The sequence below is a fragment of the Eulemur rufifrons genome, chromosome 2 (assembly GCF_041146395.1).
Source record: "Eulemur rufifrons isolate Redbay chromosome 2, OSU_ERuf_1, whole genome shotgun sequence".
NCBI classification, from domain to species: Eukaryota; Metazoa; Chordata; class Mammalia; order Primates; family Lemuridae; genus Eulemur; species Eulemur rufifrons.
The window spans coordinates 121,818,916-121,844,072 of NC_090984.1; the positions used below are offsets into that span (position 1 = coordinate 121,818,916).

Here is a 25,157-nt window from a genome sequence, read left to right on the forward strand (position 1 = left end):
CAGAAGCAGCGAGATCAGGGAAAAGGAAAGAGCAGTTAAGACAGCCAAGGCAGGAAGCCCAGGGAAGGAGTGACAGGTGATGGCCAGTGTGAGGGGACGAGTAAACAAGGTCAGAAAAGTCTGCACCTATGTGGGCACAACGCAAGGTTGCTGACGGAGTGTCTGGCAGGCTGATGGGAGACACAGTAGCTGGGGTTTAGGGAGATGAAGTAAAGACTACAAACACAGATGGGGGTCTCAGGATGCTTAGCTGGGCATGAAATAGGACAATGGCTCAAGGGAGACACAAGGTCAAGAGAGCCTTGTTTTTTAAAGGCCAGGAGAGACTTAATGTGACGGAGAAGAACCAGTAGCAAGGGGAAAATCGCAGGGTCCCAAGAGAAGGTAAGTGATGAAGGAAGGACCCTGAGGAGCGAGGTGGGGTGCAGAGCACAGGTGAAATGTGGCTTGGCAAGAGCAGCACCACATGGCCTGGGAACGGAAGGGGCTTTCTGTCAGTCAATTTGCAGAGGAAAATGGGTACAACTGGCACGTGAGGAAATGAATTCTGAGCCCTTCAATTTTCTTACAGTGGGAGGCAATGGAATCGGGCTACTGGAGAGGACTGGGAAGACGGAAGCAAGTACATTTGTAAAAATTTTGAGGAAAGTAATTTGGAGAATTTGTTGGGCAAATGGTGGAAGGGGGGTTCAGTTAAGACAAGTAAAAAGAATTTTCAAGTGACATTAAACACACAGCTAATGCTGGAGACTAGGAATTAAGTCATGATAAGTCTACATACATGAGTGGTTTTTCTTCCAGTAGATCTCAGGAATTTCAGAAATATGGAGACAGAAGTGGGGTGGTCCAAAGGTGAGGGTCTATCAGACATAAGCAGTATGTGCAGCTGAGGAGGCCGGTGATCACCATGGACTTCTAGTCTGGGAAAGGAAGAAAGAAATTAGAAATTATAAAACTGACGGTCTCAGGCCAAAATAAAGGGATAAGGGGAAAGAAGGTGTGAGAAACTGGGGGGACAGGATATCGGGAGTTCAAGATTCCAGATGTGGTGCTGCTCTTAGGAATGACATGGCAGCTGAAAAGAGGTGGAACTGAAGGTAACTGGAGTTGCAAAGGTCAAAATAGAATGAGGCTGAGGGAACTACGGCCAACTAAGGGTCTGGTGTGGCTTAGGTTAGAGAGTAAGACTGCAGACAAAGCACAGGTCTTCAGTGAACACTAGTGAGGGCGAGGAGGGAGGGGACAGAGCATGCTCTCAAGGGACGGCATTAGCCTCAAACCATGTCAGGGTTAGCACTGCCTGTGGTATGATTTGGTCAGAAAATCACTAGGAAAAGATTTAGGCAATCCAAGATTGCATTCTTACCACAATGACAATGCCATTTAAGCAAAATAGTGCAGGGACACTCCTAATCCATTCTTCAGGTGGTAAATGGGATATCTCCATTTAGAATATAATGGAATATAATAATGCCCTCCCCCTCCCCCATGATCCTTTAATTCCCAAGTTTAAAATTGCACATGACATAAGGAAGGAAAGAACTGTGCCCTAAAGAACGCCAAGCAAGTTTGGTGGCAGCTCTGTGCTGGAATGTGGTTCGCTGGAGCGTATAGGAGAGAAAAGATGGATGTATCTTCCTCTTTCCTCGTCTCACCACTTCTGGGTTGCTCTTTTCCTGAGTGACAGCTGTTGAAACCTTGTGGTGCCCTTGTGAAGTCTTCTTGTGTTTACCCTCTCTGGCCAAAGCTCCTCTGTGTCACAAAGGAAAAAACACCAGTAAGGCACCAGCAGCTGGATCATAGATATATTAACAGAAACACTTCCAAAACGAGCTCCAATGTTGAGAAACCTACTGGCACAGAACACACTAAAACAGGTCATCTAATTTCACTTCTAACAGACAGTAATTCACCATCTCAGCGAGGTTAAAAAGTCACCATCAGTCAGGCCCGGTGGCTCACGCCTGTAATCCCAGCACTCTGGGAGGCTGAGGCGGGAGGATCATTTGAGCTCAGGAGTTCAAGACCAGCCTGAGCAAGAGCAAGACCCTGTCTGTAATAAAAATAGAAAGAAATTACCTGGACAACTAAAAATATATACAGGAAAAAATTAGCCAGGCGTGGTGGTGGCGGCGCATGCCTGTAGTCCCAGCTACTCGGGAGGCTGAGGCAGTAGGATCGCTTGAGTCCAGGAGTTTGAGGTTGCTGTGAGCTAGGCTGACGCCATGGCACTCACTCTAGCCCGGGCAACAGAGTGAGACTCTGTCTCCAAAAAAAAAAAAAAAAAACAAACCACACCAAGTCTGGCTAGCAATGAATTCTTACCTACCCTAAGAAACTAAGTGAACACTGGGTCCTGTCTGTAAGCACTAGTCTTCAAGTCAGCACTGCCCAGATGCAAAGCATAAACACAGAAGCTGAGATGTGAGTGAGCAGGAGCCAGGTCACCTGGGAACGAGGTTAAGAAGGAACTAGAACCAGTTCTGGCAAATACAAACACTTTGTCCTCTTTCTTAATAATTATCTGCACACCTGATTCAGGCATTTTACTCACTGTTACTGATTTCTATAACTGCTGAAGACTGGTATTCCTGTTTTATAGCGAGGAAATGAAGAGTTAAGAAGTCACAAGCCTTTTTTGATGGTTTCACAGACGATAAATGGCAGAACCAGGACCTGAACCCAAGTTGTTATGACTCCACAGTCTACTCTTCCTGCTTACCAGTTTCACAGCTAAGTCTCTCCCTAGGTACCTTCGAAGCTGCTCTACCTTCCAAGGCCTGGAACCCTAAAATGATTTCCACTACCAATCCCTAAGTTCAAGAAGGAACTTGGAACAAGGAATGGCTCATAAAAACAAAAAAATTTTTAAAAGTAGGAACTAATGTTTTTGGTTTTTTTGAGACAAAGTCTTGCTGCCACTTGGGCTAGAGTGCAGTGGCATCAGCCTAGCTCACAGCAACCCCAAACTCCTGGGCTAAAGCAATCCCCCTGCCTCAGCCTCCTAAGTAGCTGGGATACACACCACCATGCCCAGCTAATTTTTTCTATTTTTAGTAGAGATGGGGTCTCGCTCTTGCTCAGGCTGGTCTCGAACTCCTGAGCTCAAGCGATCCTCCAGCCTTGGCCTCCCAGAGTGCTAGGATTATAGGTGTGAGCCATGGTGCCACCATGCTCAGCCAGATCTAATGTTAATAACCAAGTGCTGAAAAAATGTCAGTCACCTTCAGTAGCAGCTTGTGTATTAATTTGATTTTCCAAGGCTAAAAATAGCCCTTTTACACTGATTGCTGTAAGCTTATCCCAAATATTTACAAATTTACCATCTTTTTTATTTTACCCAGTCTCTTTTCATATGGTAATTTTTTTTTTTTTTTTTTTTTTTGAGACAGAGTCTCACTCTGTTGCCCAGGCTAGAGTGAGTGCCGTGGCGTCAGCCTAGCTCACAGCAACCTCAAACTCCTGAGCTCAAGCGATCCTCCTGTCTCAGCCTCCCGAGTAGCTGGGACTACAGGCATGCGCCACCATGCCCGGCTAATTTTTTCTATATGTATTTTTAGCTGTCCATATAATTTCTTTCTATTTTTAGTAGAGGTGGGGTCTCGCTCTTGCTCAGGCTGGTCTCGAACTCCTGAGCTCAAGCGATCCTCCAGCCTTGGCCTCCCAGAGTGCTAGGATTATAGGTGTGAGCCATGGCGCCACCATGCTCAGCCAGATCTAATGTTAATAACCAAGTGCTGAAAAAATGTCAGTCACCTTCAGTAGCAGCTTGTGTATTAATTTGATTTTCCAAGGCTAAAAATAGCCCTTTTACACTGATTGCTGTAAGCTTATCCCAAATATTTACAAATTTACCATCTTTTTTATTTTACCCAGTCTCTTTTCATATGGTAATTTTTTTTTTTTTTTTTTTTTTGAGACAGAGTCTCACTCTGTTGCCCAGGCTAGAGTGAGTGCCGTGGCGTCAGCCTAGCTCACAGCAACCTCAAACTCCTGAGCTCAAGCGATCCTCCTGTCTCAGCCTCCCGAGTAGCTGGGACTACAGGCATGCGCCACTATGCCCGGCTAATTTTTTCTATATGTATTTTTAGCTGTCCATATAATTTCTTTCTATTTTTAGTAGAGGTGGGGTCTCGCTCTTGCTCAGGCTGGTCTCGAACTCCTGAGCTCAAACAATCCGCCCACCTCGGCCTCCCAGAGTGCTAGGATTACAGGCGTGAGCCACTGCGCCCGGCCTTCATATGGTAATTAATATTAAAAAAGCCACATGCTGGGTAGGCACTTCATGTTCTGTTCAACTTTTAAGTTAGAATTGAAATGTCCCTTTCTCGTGAAGCCTTTTACCTTACTAGGCTAGGATAGATCTTCTGTCCCCAAACTCTCCACTTCTTCCTAGGACTTCTACAACTGAAAATTAGATAAGTATTTGCTCACTGCCTGTTCACAGCTGATCTCCCCTCTGGCCTGCAGACTCCATGAAGACAGGCACACCTGTCTTGCTCATATCTATCTTGTTTATATCTTGTTCTGTACCTGTCCCTTGCATTGCACGCTCTGGGCAAATGGTGAGGGAGCAGCTGGGTTCACCTAATCCCCTCTGGGGCATCACTCCTCTTTAACAAACAGAGAAAATCCCTATCAGAGAGGTTACTGCTCACTGAAAAGTTCTTCCTAGTCACCTGCCTTACACACAAATACGTTAAGTCAATTTCCTGCATTTCAACATTGCAGTAAGTGTCGCATGAAAACAAGGATGGCTACGAAAGTTACCATGTAAAAAAGAATTTTCAACTCATTCTGTTCAATTGTGCATTCCACATTCCTTGGATGGGCAGGTAGTAGGAACAACTGTAGTACAAATAAAGTACAAATAAGTTGATTTAGTGTCTTCTCTGGAGGGCACTGCACTAGCAAAGTAGAATAAAAACCAGACGCTAATTTATTATCTTTATACTAATTATTATACTAAATTATACTAAAGATTTCAACTTTCTCTACATTTATAGGTAATAACCAGGTTTATTCATTAAAATAAACCACTTGGCCTTAGAAAAAGAATTTGACTATGACCTTGTAAAAGAACAAAAAATGAAATAAATGGTGTTAGCTTTACGGACGTGAGACCTCACCTATCAACATACAATTAGAACATTTCACCATAATTTAAGCTCCAAATCTAATACATGTACTGATCAACACACAGTTGGAACATTTCACCATAATTTAAGCTCCAAATCTAATACATGTACTGATATGGTGGGGAAAACAGTATCCCTTTAATAGTCCAGGTTTCAAAGATTCCACAACCAAGAACAATACCTATAGCTTATATGATTAAGGAAAATTGTATTATACAAAACTAGTTTTTCATTTAACTTGTATGGATCCAAATTAGGGGCAAGTAATCTAAACGCATATATATGAATTTTCACTCTGATTTTTCTAAACATTTCATTGCAAACTGAGCATGGATCTGAATAGAACAGAGTCCCACCACCCAAACTTAGAGGTTTTTGCAACCTAACAAATGGCAGGAAAAGTCTAGTGTTCACTTCAGCCCCACATTCTTCACCATCTTGCCAGGTAAACCTGAGCAAGTGTCCTCTCTCAGCTGGTTCCCTTGTCTACAAAATGAAGAAACTGGACTAGATGCTCTGCCCAGCTCTAACAGTCTTAATACTGTAACTGATGAAGAGCACCAACTTCCTACTTGAAATAACTCCAAAAGAACTAGACATTGGAACAAATCAAAAAGCAATTTCATGAGGCAGCCAAATTAGTTTGTGGTAAGGGAAATTATTTAACATGAGTTTACTGCCTGAATCAATCCCAATCTGTTAGAAATAGAAATGTGGCAGAATCAGATTTAACAATCAGCCTCCGTACAATCAGTAAATGAGAAGATACTATCTTGACTAGGCAAGAATGAGAAGTATCAGGCATCTTTTAACATCCTTTATTCTTCGGCCCACTTCCACTCCTCCTTCTCCCCACATGCATCCCTTCCTAAATTACATGCTCTTAAACCCAAGTGTGGGAATATAACAGAAGTTTCAGAAAAGCAACCATTGGGAAATGAAGGTGAGGAGGTACCAAAGGAGCTGTCAGCTAACAGTCCACATCTTTGCCCTGCTGCTGTCCTCATCGGCTAGGCAAAGGACATATTCCTCGAAGGATATTTGTCACCATATTTCCTCAGCCACTAGTGAGCTCCGATTTCTTGGAGATTCTACAAAACTCTGCACAATTGTTATGATGCTTTCAATATTCTTGCTTCTATAGTTTTGACATTCATTTTCCCAGTAGACTGGAAGCTTTGTAGAAAGTTGGAGCTTTTGAAACATTTGAATGACTAAGAAATGGTCAAGCACTATCACAAAGAACTCCCCTGTCATGGTGTTTTTAACTTTATTTTGTTGCATGAATCAAAAAGCATGTGTGAGGCATTAAGGTGACAGATACAGCCATGGCCTTTGCCCAGATGGGGGGGGGGGGATAACAGCATGCAGACATTGGTGTAAAAGAAATAACAGTTTAAGTGACAATAATCATTTCTCTTGTTGCAAAAATAAAGGGACTCTGGGAGTTCACAAAGAACACTCATTGCCCCAATGTATTTTATCCAAACAGAACAGAATAAATGCAGTGAAATCAGCCCCACCCTTAGAATCCCACGGTTTTGAAACTGCAATTTAACCTGTCCTTTTAAATTGATTTTCACCTTTAGCAGCAAGTGCAAGCAGGCTAGAGCCAACACAACACAACGTCTTTGCATGTCTAGTCATAAGATACCCATAGCTAAAGAGTGGAAGACAAGAATATCTTCCACTGCAGAAAACTTAAGGCTTGCCGAACAGAGGTCACCTGCTCTGGGGCAAGTTTCTAAAGCTATTTCTGGAGCAGGTGCTAGGATAGCATCAGAGAGCATCTTAGGGCTTTCTGACCTGCCACCCTTCCCAACAGCTATACTCTTTTGGCTTTCTCCATTTGATTACTGGACTGTAACGCCTACTGATCTATGACTCAGAAGCAAGCTGCCTAATGAGCAGCACTTTCCCTATTTCTCTTGCTCGTTTTGTATCTATGGGGAAGTACTAACTACTTGCAAAGACATTTCCCCATCAATTACTAGAGAGTGGAGAAAGTGAAATTAAAAAGCATTAAGCCACATAAAAATTCTCCCACAACTGTTTTTCATTTATGAAATATTTATGCAAAGTTTATAAACTATAAAGCCAGAAATGACTTAATTCAACAGATTTGACTTTGCCAAACCGTGTGGGTACAGCACTCCCAGGGGAATTACTCAGGTTTTAAAGCCCAAAGAGAAAATGATTTAATTTTTCACTCTTTATGCTAATACTCTCAAAAATCAAGTCCAATGCCACTTAGAAATAAGTAGAGAGTAAATTATATCTATAAAGTCACCTTTTAATTAGACTATATAAACTTTCCCTTAATATGTTCCCAATAATAGGGCAGCTTATTTTAACAAGTTGGATCTAAGATTAATGTATTACAGTTCAAAATAACCGCAGCGTCAAATGCATGAACACTAATCCAAAATAGTAAATTGCTGAGAATATTCAACAACAAATTCATACGGGTGTTAAATTGGCCAAACGAGTACAACAAAGACACACCTTCCCAACTTTTCAATTTGTCATGGTTTTTCTTAAAACCAGAAAATCTTTATTTGCCTTGCTTTAAACAAATTGTCAGCTCGACCAAAAGAATGGATAAGAGCAAAAACACGTCACTGCAATATACCTTATTCAGGAAAGTTTAACTCGCCAATTCGTGCCAGAAAAAAATCTAGGCTCTGTTCAAGAATAATGGTGAATATAGGAGAAAAAATGTAGAATTTTCAATGATTGAGACAAATGCAAAACCTGCTGGGTAGAAAGAGGAGCATCTACAAAGTGAGAAACAGGTGAAGACGGTGGGAAAAGGAAACAAAGACTGGCAGGACAGCGAAGAAAACAAAGCTCGGAAGGAAATTTTAGAAAGCCATAAACAGCAAAGCCACAAGACAAGAGGCGCCAGGACCCTGCAGCTCTAAAGATCTACGGGGGAAACAGGCACTCAACGGCTCCGTCTCAGGTTTCCGCGGGTCACAAAAGAATAACGGACATCCTCCTAACGGTGGACCCGGGCTCCGCGCGGCGCTTCCGCCGAGCCGCAGCCGCCCCACCCCGCGCACCGCCCACCTGCACTCGGTCCCGGGACCACGCCGGGCGCTCGCGGCGAGATGCGGGACGCCGGCGCCGGGATACAGGGTCCTCGGCTGGCCGCCTGCTGTCTTTGTTCGCCTGGCCCTCCACGCTCACCCCGCGGCCATCGCCCGCCCGAAGCCAGGCGCCTAGAGCAAACGCCGCCCGACGCGAAAAAGGAAGCACAGGCGTTTCTCGTCAAAGCAGACTTTATTGAGGCGACGGGGCCGCCCCGCGCACGCCGGCCGCTCCCCGCACGGCCCCCGGGCCACCAACCGACTTCAGCCCGGCGCTCGGCAAGCCCCTCCCTCCCTTCTGCTCAGTCTCCCGTCCCCGTGGCGCCCGGGTCTGCGCGGACCGCTCACCGGCTCTGGAGGCGGCGGCTGCGACGGCGACGCCCCGCTCCCGAGTCCGGCCCGGGCCTGAGGCGACGGATTTTGTGGCTGTTGCACCGCGGAGGGAGGGAGCCGCGCGACACGGATCAGCTGGAGGCGGCGGCGGCGGCGTGCTGACGTCACGCGCCGCAGGCCAACCTGCGCGCGTGAGTGCCGCCCCACCCCCTGTCCCACCGGCCCCAATCCGGGAGGAGCCCGGGTGAGTGGGCGGGGCCGCGGCGGCGAGCGGAGCAGATCGATTGGCCGAGAGGGAGGAGCGAGAAGGCGAGCGAGCGAGTGGGAGAGAGGTGGGGCTGGCCGAGGCCAGCGCGGAAGTCTCGCGAGGCAGAGCCCGAGAGGAGTGTGGCGGCGGCGGCGGCGGCGAGATCTGGGCTCGGGTTGAGGAGTTGGTATTTGTGTGGAAGGAGGCGGAGGCGCAGGAGGAAGGGGGAAGCGGAGCGCCGGCCCGGAGGGCGGGAGGAGGCGCGGCCAGGGCGGGCGGCTGAGGCGAGGCGAGGGGAGGCGGGGAGCCGGGACGAGCAGCGGCCGAGCTAGCGCGGGGCGCACCGAGGCGAGGGAGGCGGGGAAGCCCCGCCGCCGCGCCCGCCGCGCCCGCCCCTTCTCCCCCGCCGCCCGCCCCCTTTCCCCCCGCCCGCTCGCCGCCTTCCTCCCTGTGCCTTCCTTCCCCACGGCCGGCCGCCTCCTCGCCCGCCCGCCCGCAGCCGAGGAGCCGAGGCCGCCGCGGCCGTGGCGGCGGAGCCCTCAGCCATGGCCTCGGGCGACACCCTCTACATCGCCACGGACGGCTCGGAGATGCCGGCCGAGATCGTGGAGCTGCACGAGATCGAGGTGGAGACCATCCCGGTGGAGACCATCGAGACCACGGTGGTGGGCGAGGAGGAAGAGGAGGAGGACGACGACGAGGACGGCGGTGGCGGCGACCACGGCGGCGGGGGCGGCCACGGGCACGCCGGCCACCACCACCACCACCATCACCACCACCACCACCCGCCCATGATCGCGCTGCAGCCGCTCGTCACCGACGACCCGACCCAGGTGCACCACCACCAGGAGGTGATCCTGGTGCAGACGCGCGAGGAGGTGGTGGGCGGCGACGACTCGGACGGGCTGCGCGCCGAGGACGGCTTCGAGGACCAGATCCTCATCCCGGTGCCCGCGCCGGCCGGCGGCGACGACGACTACATCGAGCAGACGCTGGTCACCGTGGCTGCGGCCGGCAAGAGCGGCGGCGGCGGCTCGTCGTCGTCGGGCGGCGGCCGCGTCAAGAAGGGCGGCGGCAAGAAGAGCGGCAAGAAGAGTTACCTCAGCGGCGGGGCCGGCGCGGCGGGCGGCGGCGGCGCCGACCCGGGCAACAAGAAGTGGGAGCAGAAGCAGGTGCAGATCAAGACCCTGGAGGGCGAGTTCTCGGTCACCATGTGGTCTTCAGGTGAGCGCCGGCCGCGCGCCCCGGCCCCGGGATGTTTTTGTTTTGAAGGGAAGCCATGTTTTATGTGTGTGATGGGCGCCGCCATCTTCTTCGCCAGGGCAAGTATGGCGGCCCCAAAAGATGGCGGGCCGTGCGGCGGCGGCGGCGGGGGCGCGGCGGGCGGCGGCGGCGGCGGGCCGGGAAGATGGCGGCCGGCCCGCGCGGGGGAGGGGCGGCGCCGCCCGGCTAGGCCGCAATGGCGTAGTTTCTCCGAGAGGGGGAAGCGCCGCGCGGGGCGGGGACGGGCAGGCGCGGCGGGGGAGGGGCCGGCGCTGCCGCCCCGCTGCGCCGGAACCAACGGACTCTCCCGCCGGCCCGTTGCGGTGGCCGCCGCGCGCCAGGGGCCCGGGCGGGACGCAGGCGGACGTTGGAGTGGGCCGCGGCCCGCACGGGCTCGGGACCTCGGCCTCCGGGACGCACGCCACCGCCCGGCGCTGCCTTTCCCCCACCGTCCTCTGGGGGGCGCCGCTGGCGCGCGCTTTCCGCCCCGCCCCCAACTTCCCTGGACTCCCAACTGTCCTCGGGAGGCACCTTCCAGAAGGGGGGCGGGGGCGCCTCCCGGCCCTTTGCTCCCCACCCACCTAGGACCCGGCTGGACCCTGCCCCGGCAGTCCCGCTCCCCCCGAGTCGTCGTCTGCTGCGGGGCGGGACTTGGTGTTGCACGTAGGGCTCGCGTGTGCAGGCTCTGAGCGGCAGTTGGAGCCTGTCACCGGCCTTGCCAGCGAATTCCTCGCTCTTTCAACCCCCAGCAGTACCTAGGGGAAAGGGCCCATGAATCTTAGTCGATCATTCTTATTACTTTACGTTTTTGGAAAGCGTTTTTCTTTTATTTTCTTTCTTTTTTTTTTTTTTTTTTTTTTTTTTTTGGTATTTGGCTGTTTGTAAATAGGTTGGGTTAGTTTACACTACTGTGGACGCTTGCCACTGAGTTAATAAAATCGGGTAGTTTAATTTTAAGCCTCGGTATGCTTTTTATTTTACGGAAATCTATGTCATTTTCCCCGTGAAAAGAATTCTAGAAAGCGGTTTTGTTTTGGTTTTTATTTTAGTATTTTAATACTGCTTTTAAAGAAGGCCAGAAAAACCATCTAGGGCAAAATGAATCTTATCTACATGTGTAAAATGTTTGCTTTTTGCTTTAGAACTATGGAAAGGCTATTATTCTCACGTCAGTATCTGGTGTGTCAGTATTTACTGGTTTTTTCATGTCGGTATCTTATTACTATATTCATATGCTACTGAGCTAAATTGGTGGGACGCTAAATAGACTGAGAATAATCCTGACATAGTTAATCTAACACCTGTGTTGACTAAATTTAAATGATAGAGCTGTTCCCCCATGATTATTTTAAAGCTATTTCGTAAACTCTCAGAATTGGATGGAGGCTCAAAATATGGTGACCTTTGAGTATTAAGATTGTTAAAATTCAGAGGAATGAATGAAATAGAAGATGAAAAGGCTGGACTGAAAAGCTGGTTTGGTTTTGTCTAGTGAAAGCTCAAAGATGAGATAACTAAAGCTGGATGGGTCTGTGATTCAGAAAGTCCTGAGCAAAGGGATCAAGGTGTTGCCAAATCTAGTAGAAAGTGGTTAACAGGCACTTGATTCAGAGTGCCTTGTAGTTTGAGTTTAGCAGGAGCTGTATGTTTAAACGAAACATGACTACTTCAGTGCTTAGTGGGTATCAAAAGACATCTTTCATATGGTTTGGTGGCTCAGAGTGATTACACACGGTTCATGTTGGAAATAAAAGCCATGGTTTTCCCTTTATAGCAATGGAGGAAGGTAAGGGATATTAGCTATTGGTGAATTTACAGAATTCAGGATAATGTTTGAAATTAGATAACGATACAGTAACTGCATAAAATTGAATTTATGTTTTCTCACAGTGTAGTCATACTGATTTTAAAGTAGTTTAGATAGCCAGCATATTTTACATGTTCTGCATTTTATCTTACCAAATTGCTAACCCACTTTTCCAGACCCAGAGACTTGGTGTATGTTGGGTTATGGCTTTGCTTGATGAAGTGGTGTGATCAAGTAAGCCAATTGTGGGAGAAAGTCTGAGGGGCTTGACTAATGGGAGTTAATACACACTTAAGTCAGCATTTAAAGGTCATTACTTCTGTGCAAGGGTTGTTTTAATGTCCATTTCTTTAATGTGTTGGTCGTCTGTTGTGTTTCAGAGTCCTCACATAAAGGTGGTTGTAAATATTTGATGGCAATAACATAGGGTGGCCTGTTTCCTCAGACATGTTTTGCGGTAAACTATCCCCCTTCCTTGTTGTTGTGGTTTGGAATTATTAATATTACCAAAGAGAAGCTAAAGAGTTCGTGCTCAACCATGCATGTCCCAAGTTCAAATTCTGACTGAAATGACAGGGTATAATCAGTATAATCAATCACAAGTGAAGAGGTGAAAAAGCAGGCTAGTGGTTAAGCTAAATTTGTATGTACCTGTTCACTATGGTGGGCAGTGTTGACTGCTTTTGGGTACTTGCTCTCATTTGATCCTAGGCAGGAGAGTTAACTACACTGTAGTTTCACTAGAATAGATGGAGTGAGCTGTGAAGTAACAGTGTTGCATAAGCTCCAAACTTACTTACCTGAAGTCCTTTTAAAAATAATCCATAGGGGCTGGGCGCGGTGGCTCACGCCTGTAATCCTAGCACTCTGGGAGGCCAAGGCGGGTGGATCGCTTGAGGTCAGGAGTTCGAGACCAGCCTGAGCAAGAGCGAGACCCCACTTCTACTAAAAATAGAAAGAAATTATATGGACAACTAAAATATATATAGAAAAAAAATTAGCAGGGCATGGTGGTGCATGCCTGTAGTCCCAGCTACTCGGGAGGCTGAGGCAGTAGGATTGCTTGAGCCCCCAGGAGTTTGAGGTTGCTGTGAGCTAGGCTGACGCCATGGCACTCACTCTAGCCCAGACAACAAAGTGAGACTCTGTCTCAAAAAAAAAAAAAAAAAAAAAAAAATGATCCATAGGTACAGGGCATTCTTGAGGCTCTAGTTATATGTTAGCACCTCATGCTTTTTTTTTTTTTTTTTTAAACAGTTTAGTGGGCATCAGCATTTTTGTGGAAACCAAATATTTGAATTTTCTGGGTTTCTTTTGCTTGTATGCCATCTTCCTTAAATCTCCCACAGAGTAATAGCACTCTGTGATGGGGATCTTTTGAATGGAACAGCAAAAAAGGAATCAGATTTATGGTAGAGTAGTTTCAGGCCTTAGAGGTTCCCAGGGTCCTTAGAGATCTGGTTTTTTTTTTTTCCTCTCTTTCTTTTTAAAAAAAATTTGTTTTCATACACATAGTGCAGTAGTTCTTCTGTATTCATCAGGTTGTGCAACAATCACTACTTTAATTCCAGAACATTTTTATCACCCCAAAAAGAAACTTAGTACCTGTTAGCAATCACTGCACATTACCCCTCCTCCTGGCCCCTGGCGACCACTAATTTACTTTCTCTGTCTATGAATTTGCCTATTTGGACATATTATACAAATAGAATCATACAATATATGGCCTTTTGTGTCTGGGTTAGCATATTTTAAAGTTTTATCCATGTAGTAGCATGTACTTCATTCTTATGAGTGAATGATATTCACTTGTATAAATAAACTGGCAGGACCTTATTTCTTTATATATGTGTGTATACCACGCTGAGCTTCAACTGTGTTTTGAACATTCTTAATCAGTTGCTTTAAGTCAGTGTTTACTTTGGGTTTTTCCCTTACATATAATTAACGAACATTTCAATGTTGACAGATTTTGAGCACAGTACTATATATATTTTCCTAGATATTCATAGCTATTATATAGGAGTAATTTTGTGTTTTGTAGAGCTAATTATAAACTAAACCACTTAACTAAGCCACTGGGTTGAATAGGGAAGCTAGCGATAAAAGCTGAGCATTTAAAATATTTGGTTTTGAGAGAAACCTAGGTGGCTTTAAAATCCTGAGGTTTCAGGTGTTTAGAAATTGTGGCCTTCTCTAAGGCTGTTGATATTTTAATTACTTCAAGCAATTAATTAGGAGTAGGTGTGCATAATAGCGCACGAGTCTACATGAACTACGTGGATGCCTGGAAACCTGGATGCAGCAGGTCAAGCCAGCGTGTCTGCAGCTGCCCCCACCTTGTTTCCATTTCTACAAATATATTTTGTGAGGTGGGGGCCAGCTGTGTGCATACTGTCTTCCCCATAGCTTATGAGGATGGCATACAGGGACAGCTGGGGCTTCAGGTGAGGTCTGACCACAGCCCATCCTGTCGCCTGCCAGCAAGTGCTGGTAGCCCAGACAACCTCATGCCTGAGGCAGAACCCCTGTTTGGACCTTGTTGAGATGGAGTGTAGTCAGACCTCACCTGAGCTGTGACCTCCTGAGAGTGGGGCAAATAAATTGCTGAGGGAGGGGCAAAAGTAATAATAACTATCTTCTGTTAGACTGAATATACAAGTGCTCTGAGCTGGATTAAACAAAACATTTAAGACCAGAAATCCAATGCTATTAAATCAGTAAACTGAAAGTCAGAATGTATTAAGTTTTTCTCAGTTTTATGTGTTCTGAAAATTTAGGTTTACTGAAAATCACTAGTTGTTACCATTTGCCATTCCTCTGTGGGGTTTTCGTTTCCTTCTACTGTGCTGTTTATCACCAAGTAGAGATGCCATAAATATAAATTTACATGGAAAAAGCCCTCCAAAGTAATCAGTTCAACCTCATGACCTACATAGGGCGTTCTAAGTCACTATGGATCCGGACTCCTTATCTGGGAGCTCTGGAAGCGTTAGCTTACTGATAAAGCCTCTCTCCTGCTGTCAGGCTCTCCAGGTTGTTGACCTTTCCTTTTCCCCCTCCCACTACCAGCAGCGACTCCCTCTAGTGGGAAAAGAAAAATCCATATCAGGAAAAGGTCAGGGCTCCTGTCCTACCTACCAGCTAGCATTTTATTTTAGGCTTTTCGATGAGGGTAAATTCTTTTAAAGCACCCATGCCAGACTCCCACGTGGATATTTACAAAACACATTTCTATTTGTTTTCTTTGTTTTTGAAGTTTGCTTAACAAGGTCAGTCTGTTTTAAGGCTGGGAAACTTAGGGCCTAACAGATTATTAGCAAAAACATTTATTTCGGTGAACATTTCTTAATATCTGTATTCTTTTGTTTAACTTTTGATCTGTTCAGGTGACCATTTATTCTCTATGTTCTTATTACTTCAATAGGAAGAGTAAGCAAAAGTGAAAATTTTATTTCAAGACTCTGTTTACCAATGAGTTGTAGTCTATGGTAATACAGGAAAAACACTTAAACCTTGTTTTTTAAAAAATTTTTCATCTGAATCATGATTTGGATGTCAAAGATAACAATTTCATTACTGTTAGCAGAATATTAGGAAGTCATAGAGAGATCGTGGAAGTTAGTTGACTGTTGGATAGGTTTGTACTTTCGTATGTTTGGTGGACTTTAATTACAGTACATAAGGGGGATCATTTCCTAGTTCTGAGTATCTTGTGTTAGTAGGTCCCATTCCAGTTAATTTCATAATTAATTATCAATAACAGAATGCCTGGTGGGTTTTGGGAATCATACTAATAACAGCATCATATTTCCTCTCTAGGGGGCATTGATCTTGGCATGTCTTAACTTCTGACCTTGGGATCTTTGTAAAATTAGTTGTTGGAGTAGCAGGATCCTTTTTTTTTTTTTTGGAGACAAAGTCTCGCTCTGTCCCCTGGGCAAGAGTGCCGTGGCGTCAGCCTAGCTCACAGCAACCTCAAACTCCTGGGCTCAAGCAATCCTCCTGTCTCAGCCTCCCAAGTAGCTGAGACTACAGGCATGCGCCACCATGCCCAGCTAGTTTTTTCCATATATATTTTTAGTTGTCCATATAATTTTTTTCTATTTTTAGTAGAGATGGGATCTCGCTCTTGCTCAGGCTGATCTCGAACTCCTGACCTCTAGCAATCCTCCCGCCTTGGCCTCCCAGAGTGCTAGGATTACAGGCGTGAGCCACCGTGCCTGGCTGCAGGATCCTTAAAGTCATATTCAGTCTTTATAGTGAAGAAATTCTGTTCTTTTACAGATTGCTATGTGACAGTAGAAGACAATTTTTTATCCAATTTTTTAAAAAATTCTTTGTAGAGATGGGGTTTCTGTGTTGCCCAGGCTGGTCTTAAACCTATCCTCAAAGCATTCCTGCCACCTTGACCTCCCTAAGTGCTGGGATTATAGGCATGAACCACTGCATCTGTCCTCTATCCAGTTTGGCAAATGAGATATTAAGAACTCTCTTGAGTAAAACTCTTCCCCCGCCAACCCCCCCCCCCAAAAAAACAGGGTCTGGTGATACTGCCCAGGCTAGAGTGTGGTGGCTACTAGAGGCTCCATCATAGAGTACTACAGTCTCAAACTCCTGGCCTCAAGTGATCCTCCCCCCTCGGCCTCCTGAGTAGTTAGGACTATAGGCATGTGCCACCGCGCTCAGCTTAAGTAACATTCTTAACCATTCAGTTACGTTAGTTTTATGCAATGGTTTCATATATGGTTAAATATAAAACTACATGAATGGTTACCTGTGAGGGACTCTTTTATGTAAATTCTCCTCCTCATACAGAGGAAGCTGTTCTGTTGGAGTTTGGCCCTGTTTCCTCTAGGAGAGGGTTGAACTTCTAATAAAATGGAATTCTTGATAAATAATTCAGTGAACGAGTGGATGGAGTTTATGCTATAAGGCAGAATCGTGGCTTATAGACCAAAATACTATTCTAGTTTATTGCTTTACAGGTAGAAAAGAAGTGTTAGGGATGGGGAGGAAGTGGAGACAGGTTCTGTTTTAGAAGCTGCTTGGGCTTTAGAGTCAGTCCTAGATTTAAATCTCAGTTCTGCCCCTTACCTCTGCTTCTTTAGATACGTGGCATTTCTAAGGCTCAATTTCTTCACCTTAAAGATTTTGTTTGGAGTAAGAAATGTGACAGTTGCCAGCATGAAACAGCCTATGTCTGATTTTTTTTGCCTGTTGCTTAGCAGTGAATCCCAAATATTTAGCTCTCCCCCATTTCAATGAAGATTTGGGTGATGGCAGTGGTGAATAGATAATGTCGTTTTTGCCAAAAGTAACCTGGAATGGCCAGACCAAAGTTAATGGCCTGAGATGGAAGGTATGGAGAAACAAAATGTAGCCAAAACACACATGCATACATAAATAGGTAAATATATAAATTGATGAAAACAGAATGTCGGGATGAGAGAAGAGGGAAGGTTTAGGGTCAGCCTTAATGAGCTTCTGGGCAATCAAGATAAAAAGGAAATTATATTACCTTTATCTGATACTTAGATGGGAAAAACTTCTAAGGACATTAAGCTTTTCTTAGGACTGAATTTGAAAATGAACTCCTTTGTATACAAAGGGGACCACTGAGTGGTCCTACACAGCAACATGGCATTTTTCTAGGCTGTAGTTCCAGGTTTCACACTGTTGTCTTAGTCTTAGAGAGCTGCCAAAGATACAGTCTAAAAAATGTAAAACCTGAAATGTAATCTAATTGAAGATTCATAATTTTTTAATGTTCTTTACATGCTTGGTGTAGAAGTTCAACATTCTGTAGAATCATTAAGCCCGATGGAGAATACCTTATTTCACCAAATCACTCAGGTCCCAATTTTAGGGATCTAAAATGGAGGAAGAAAAATCTATTAGGATCAATGAAATAAAATAATAATTTGAGCGTGGCCATTTTGTGTGAGCGAGGTTTGCCTTACAAATCATAATTAACTTATATGATTAACACACTGGTGAGTTGGATGATGGCTCTAAAGATACCCAGATCCAAACTCCTAGAACCTGTAGATGTTACCTTATTTGCAGGTGTGATTGAGATAGGGAGAGTATCCTGGATTATCCAGATGACCCCCAAAAGTAATCACAAGAGGAAGGCAGAGGGAGATTAACTACAGAAGTGGAAGTAGGAGAGGTGAGGATAGAAGCAAGAGGTTGGAGTGATGTGAAGAAAAGTTCATGAGCTGCGGGAATGCTGGAGCCTGCAGAAGTGCGAAAACCAAAGGACCAGGTTCTTCCCTAGAGCCTCCAGAAGGCACTCACACAATGACTTTTTAGCTCTGTGGAACTGGTTCTGGCCTCCTGAACTCTAAGGGAATAATAAATTAGTGTTTTAAGCCACCACTGTACAGTGGCAACAGGAAACTAATACATATGCTATCATCCCCTGTGTACTTCAGTCTGCAGGTACTTGGCAAGTCCCTGTTATATATGCAGGGCATAAGTCCCGCTGTTCCCCTTAAACCTAGGAGGGAGGGGAAGTTACAGTAAAGGTTATTTGCACACTCTAGACATAGTGGTTGGCATTAAACGTGTTATCTTGTTTTGGCCTTATAGGTGGTATTCTTATTGTTAATAAATGAGGAAACCAGGCAAGGTTGAGAGTGGAGGCTGGAGGGGAATGAAAGGCCTCTCAAAGGAACAAGATCTTGGTCTGGTTTTTGGAGAATGCACTGAGCTTAGATAGGTCATGAGAGGAGGGCTAGAGGGGAAAGTTATGTATTTATTAAGTACCTTTTATAAGGCACCGAAAAATGCTGTGAGAAAACCAGTTTGGATGGAGTGTGCAAGGCAGATGAGACTCCATTTTTTTACCTCACTGGACCTGTAGTGCTCCTAGCCTTTCCATTTAGTTCCTTAGTTATATCTTTTTGATTGTAGATTGTTTTGAGTCTCTTGCTTTGCCACTCACGCTAGACTGGGAGTGATTATTCTTTGGTTACATAGAAGGAAACTGAACAGCTAGAAGATAAGAATGGGCCAAGGACTTACTTTATACACACACACACACACACACACACACACATATCCTAGCCACTCACCCTTTTTTTTACCTTTTGAATAGTACCATATGCAAAAATAGAGACTGTTTTAGTGTGAATGAGTTAGTTGTACTGCCTCATTTATGGGTGGTATTGGCTAGATTTGTTTCTCCATACTTTCCATCTTAGGCTATTTAGCTTTGGTCTGGTTGTCCTAAGTTATTTGCATTTAGCCATGGTGTTGGTAAGCACTGGAATCACCTAATCGACAGTTTTGGCTAGACGTTCCCAGCATGACAATTCTCCCCCTGCCACCCTACCCCTTTGAATCGGTGACTTGTATTCTCAGCTATTTCCAAATGGAAATTCTGAGATTTGGCTTTAATTTGCCTTGCCCAATTGTGTTTATAGAGACATGGTCTTGCTATGTTGCCCAGGCTGGTCTTGGACCCTTGGGCTCAAGCAATCTTCCTGCCTTGGCCTCCCAAAGTGCTGAGATTGGGAGTGTGAGCCACCACTTGCCTGTCAGTGATGAAACTTCTAAAAGGGCTTAATTAAATCTGTCCCTTGAAACAATGAGGGGGTAATTAAGTCCTGTCTTCAAGGGAAACTCCAGCAAGGAGTATATATACAACAATTTTTAAAGCTTATTTAGGTACTTTGCTTCCTGAACATGCTTTACCTAGATGTGTATTCACTATGACCCTGTTGATCAGTAGCATTCACAGAATGCTTGACATTCAGAGTGGATCAGTTAACACCCTCCTCTATACAGCAGATCTTTTTCAGTAGCAATTATGACATGAAAGGAATATAAAAAGCAGTGCAGACAGTAAAAATCTTCTTTATTGAACTTTGTATACCTATTATGCCTGTAAAAAAATTTTTTAATGGCACAAAAGGAGAGATGGATTAGTACTTTTCACCAAGTTATTTTTTGACCAAAGAGAGAAACTTATGTATAGATGGTCTGTAATGTAATAAATAAAAATTATTCATTCTTTTTTTTTTTTTTTTTTTTTTTGAGACAGAGTCTCACTCTGTTGCCCAGGCTAGAGTGAGTGCCGTGGCGTCAGCCTAGCTCACAGCAACCTCAAACTCCTGAGCTCAAGGGATCCTCCTGTCTCAGCCTCCCGAGTAGCTGGGACTACAGGCATGCGCCACCATGCCCGGCTAATTTTTTCTATATATATATTTTTAGCTGTCCATATAATTTCTTTCTATTTTTTTTTAGTAGAGGTGGGGTCTCGCTCTTGCTCAGGCTGGTCTCGAACTCCTGAGCTCAAACGATCCGCCCACCTCGGCCTCCCAGAGTGCTAGGATTACAGGCGTGAGCCACCGCGCCCGGCCAAAATTATTCATTCTTTACAGAAATTTCTATTTGGTAAAAATTGTCTGAAGATTTTCTTTTGCAAAAATCAGATAAAATGGCCAAATGATAGCAAAACATTGACATTGTTGGATCTATTGCTTTAATATGTGTCCTGTTTTTGGTAAAGATGAGGCAGACAGTCAAACATTGTCCTTTTGATTTATTCTGGTAATAGAAGCTACTCTATTTTGTCATTTTTGTAGTAGTCATCTTTGCAGTTTGATGTTTTTTTCCCTACATAAATGTTTATTTCTTTACATTCTGTTGTGAGTGGTTCATGACTCTATAATTTCTGTGAACTTCTCCAAATTAACTTCCATGTAGAAATATACTGTTTATTAAGGAATAAATCCTAAATGTGATAATATGAGGCTTAAATATATCTTTTTTTTTTTTTCTTTCTTTCTTTTGGGAGACAGAGTCTCGCTCTGTTGCCTGGACTAGAGAGCCGTGGTGTCAGCCTGCTCACAAAAACCTCAATTTGCTGCTAGGCTTAGCAGGCCTTCTGCCTCAGCCTCCCAAGTAGCTGGGACTACAGGCATGTGCCACCATGCCTGGCTAAATTTTCTATATATTTTTAGTTGTCCAGCTAATTTCTTTCTTTCTTTCTTTCTTTTTTTTAGTAGAGACAGGGTCTCGCTCTTGCTCAGGTTGGTCTCAAACTCCTGACCTGGAGCAATCCCCCTGCCTCTGCCTCCCAAGAATGCTAGGATTACAGGCGTGAGCCACCACACCTGGCCTTAAATGTATCTTAAGAGAACAATACAGGGCCAGGCGTGGTGGCTCACGCCTGTAATCCTAGCACTCTGGGGAGGCTGAGGCAGAAGGATCGCTTGAGCCCAGGAGTTTGAGGTTGCTGTGAGCTAGGCTGACGCCACGGCACTCAAGCCGGGGCAACAGAGTGAGACTCTGTCTCAAAAAAAAAAAAAAAAAAAAAAAAACGTACACTAACTGCAGCAATTATTTGAAACTTAGACCAACAAAAGTTTTTTTTAGGCAAGAATACTGTACCATTGACATTGTTTAGAAGTGCAGGTGTATGGTAATAATCAAAAGCAAACTGATTTTTAAATCAGTTTTATTACGGTTTTAAAATTATGATGTACAGACCATGCAGCTCCTTTTTTTTTTTTTCTGTGCTTGGGACAGACTGGTTTCACAGTAAGCCACTTGCATTTGCTGTGGCCCTGTCTCATTAGACAGAACTGGTTGTCTCTCTACCTCTAGACCTGTCTTTGCAGTATCCTTTGCAAAGTCTTCCTCATTTTCTCAATATTGAAAGTGACCAGCCCTCTCCTGTCTGGATTCTTTTTCAATAGACAATCTTACATATTTCTGTGGCTTTGAATGCAGTCTATATGCCAGTGAGTCCAACCTAGATTTCTTTTTATCTCCCACACTTGCATATGGAGTTGCCTCTTTGAGCTCTGTCCATTAGATGTTGCACAGATATCTCAAACCAAAGAGAAACTCTAGATCTTCTGCACATCATCTCTCTACCCCATGTTCCTCCATCTCAGCAAATGACACCACCATCCTCCAAGAAACGCAAACAAGAAACTTAGATGGCATACTTGCCATCCTTATTCCTCCCTCATTCATCTGGTTCATTACCTAGCCGTGTTCATTCCTTTTCCCAAATGAAGTTTTTGTTTTTTGTTTTTGTTTTGAGACAGCATCTCACTCTCTTGCCCTGGTTAGAGTGCTGTGGCATTATCACAGCTTACTACAACCTCAAACTCCTGGGCTCAAGCAATTCTCCTGCCTCAACCTCCTGAGTAGCTGGGACTACAGGTGTTCGCCACCACGCCCGGCTAATTTTTCTATTTTTTGTAGAGCTGGGTCTTATTCAGGCTGATCTTGAATTCCTGGCCTCAAGCAATCCTACCTTGGCCTCCCAGAGTGTTAGAATTATAGGAGTGAGCCATCGCACCTGGCCCCCAAATAGTTTTAATCTAGCCTGCTTTAAAGACCTGCTGACAAATGTCTTACTTGGTAATAAATCTCATCATTAGGTAATTTCATTGTCAGAAATCATTTCTTGTTTCAAATAGAAAAATTTCCAGTGTGGTTTAATCCTGTTTTCCTTTTTCCCCCAAGCTTTTAGACAAATAATCCTATTTTCTCTTCATAAAATCCCATCATACAGATCAAAGATCAGCAAACTTTTTCTATAAAAGGCCAAGTAGTAACATTTTAGATTTTATGGGTAATGTGGTCTCTGTAACTAATCAACTCCATGTGCCCTTGTAGCAGGAAATGTCATAAACAAATGAGCATGACCATGTTTCCTGTAAAACTTTATTTACAAAAATAGCCAGCATATTTGCCCCTCAAGGTTTATATCAGTGTCATTCACAATACCTAAAAGGAGGAAACAATCCAAGTGTCCATCAGCAAATGAATGGGTAAACAAATGTGGTATGTGTAGATAGGAATATTATTCAGCCATGAAAAGGGCTGAAATTTTGAAATGTGCTGTAATAGAGGGACCTTGAAAACATTTATGCTTAGTGAAATAAGCCAGACATAGAAAGCAAATATTGTGTGATTCTACTTATATGAGGTACCTAGAATAGGGAAATTCGTAGTGACAGAAAGTAGACTACAGACAGGTTAGCAAGGGCTGGGCAGGTAGGGAGAGTTATTGTTTAATGGGCACAGAGGTTTTGTTGGGGATGAAGAAAAAAGTTTTGGGTATAGATCATGGAGATGGTTACACACATTGTGAATGTATTTAATGCCACAGCATCATACAATGGTTAAGATGATAAATATTATGTTAACATATATTTTACCACACTTTTTTTTAAAAAAAAAATAGGAAGGCATGGAAAATGAAAGAAACAGAAAAAGATGGCAGGTTGAATTTGGCCCACTGGCTATAGCCAACCCCTGATGTAGGTTATAAAATCTTGTCAGCCTCTACTTTAAGCTTATTTCTTACATTTTGTGTGTGTGTTTCTGTTCTAATTCTTAATCATCTTTGTGATGGTCCTCTGGGTTTTTAATATTCATGAATGTTAGTACTAAGAACTGAGCCTCAAGAATTTCCTCATTTGACTTCTCTCACTCAAAAGTTCCACAAGGGCAGAGACTTTGTCTTATATCTGGCTGTTATTCCCAGTGCCCAGAACAGTGCCAGGCATAGGAGGCCCCCTCAGTATGTTTTGAACTACTAATACAAGGAATAATTTAGTCTCTGTAAACTGATGCAGTCTCTAATCAATTCCATGTGCCCTTGTAGCAGGAAAGCAGCCATAAACAAATGAGCATGACTGTTTCCGGTAAAACTTTATTTACCAAAAAAAAAAAAAAAAAAAATGAAAGAAACAAAAAAGATGGTAGGCTGAATTTGGAATAAATGATTCCTTTATGCCATGAGTTTGACCTCCTTTCTTTGTCAGCACATGAGACGTACCCTCTTGCAGTGGACTGAATGTTTGTCGTCCCCACCCACCCCCGCCACCGCCATTCGTATGTTGAAATCCTAACCCCCAAGCTGATGGTATTAGGGGTGTAGGGACTTTGAGAGGTAAATAGGTCTGGCGGTGGAGCCCTACTGAATAGGATTAATACTCTCATAAAATTGAACTCAAAGAGCTCTCTAGCCCTCTCTCTGCTATGTGAGAATGCAGCGTTGAAGATGGCTGTCTGCAAACTAGGGAGTAGGTCCTTACCAAGAAGGAAACCATGCTGGCATCCTGATCTTGAACTTTAACCTCCAAACAGAAATAAATGTTTGTTGTTTAACCCACCCAGTCTGTGTTATTTTTGTTGTAGCAGCTCATATAGACTAAGACACCTCATCAGTAGCTTGTTCAGAGTAGCAGTGATTCTCAACCTTGCTATCATTCTTACATCTGAAATATAGAACATCAGTGAAGAAAAATAGCTTCCTTGCCCACCAGCGTATTTCTGTACCACTTGAAAGTTTTGATGCGGTAGTAGTTGTGCCTAGGCCAGCAAGATTGGCAGGTGAAGGGGCATCAATAGAGGACAGGCAGCCCTGAGAAAGAGAATGAAACAAAATTCAGATACAGTGCAGAGTCGTGGCTTTGTAACTTATGATTAGTAACTGCATTTCCTGCCCTTTTCTTTAATATCCAGCTCTTTTTTCCTAAGGCCCCCTTCATCCATCCATGGATAGATATTCCTTGTCTGTAAATGGATAACCTTGAGTGTGTTACCTCCAGTGTTCTTTGGGATTCCAAACAAGAGGCAGCCGAGCTTAGCTGTTAAGCATACAGTTAAGCTTAACAGTTAGAATTAGACTTCAGGTTCACATCTGACACTTACTAGCTAGTTAACCCTGAGCAGGATACTTAACACATTGACTGCCACACCAGAAAAAAATTTTTTCCCTGGGTCCACAGTCTTTTATAAAACAAAACAATCCTTTCTAATTTGTTCTTTTTTATTGTTTTCTGTGTGTGAGTTATATGCAGCGCTATCCATGTTTTCAGAATTAAATTGTCAACTTTTTTTTGTTTGTTTGTTTGTTTTTTGAGACAGAGTCTCACTCTGTTTCCCAGGCTAGAGTGAGTGCCATGGCGTCAGCCTAGCTCACAGCAACCTCAAACTCCTGGGCTCAAGCGATCCTCCTGCCTCAGCCTCCCGAGTAGCTGGGACTACAGGCATGCACCACCATGCCCGGCTAATTTTTTCTATATATATTTTTAGCTGTCCATATAATTTCTTTCTATTTTTTAGTAGAGATGGGGTATTGCTCTTGCTCAGGCTGGTCTCGAACTCCTGAGCTCAAAGGATCCGCCCACCTCGGCCTCCCAGAGTGCTAGGATTACAGGCGTGAGCCACCGCCTGGCCTAAATTGTCAACATTAATTGTAACAATGAGAACATCAACAAGTAAAACTTTCATGG

At 44.4% G+C, this 25,157-nt stretch overlaps 1 protein-coding gene across 2 annotated transcripts in view; it reads left to right on the forward strand.

The window, feature by feature from the left end:
* The first annotated feature begins 9,226 nt into the window (after positions 1–9,226).
* YY1 (YY1 transcription factor) overlaps positions 9,227–25,157 on the forward strand; it is a 35,945-nt gene continuing 20,014 nt past the window's right edge. For both annotated transcript variants that reach the window (XR_011235704.1, XM_069489715.1), the window contains exon 1: positions 9,227–10,034. Coding sequence is in view for 1 of the 2 variants with exons in the window: in XM_069489715.1 (XP_069345816.1) it covers positions 9,356–10,034 (679 nt within the window). In the remaining variant the exon portion in view is untranslated. The remainder of the gene's footprint in view (positions 10,035–25,157) is intronic.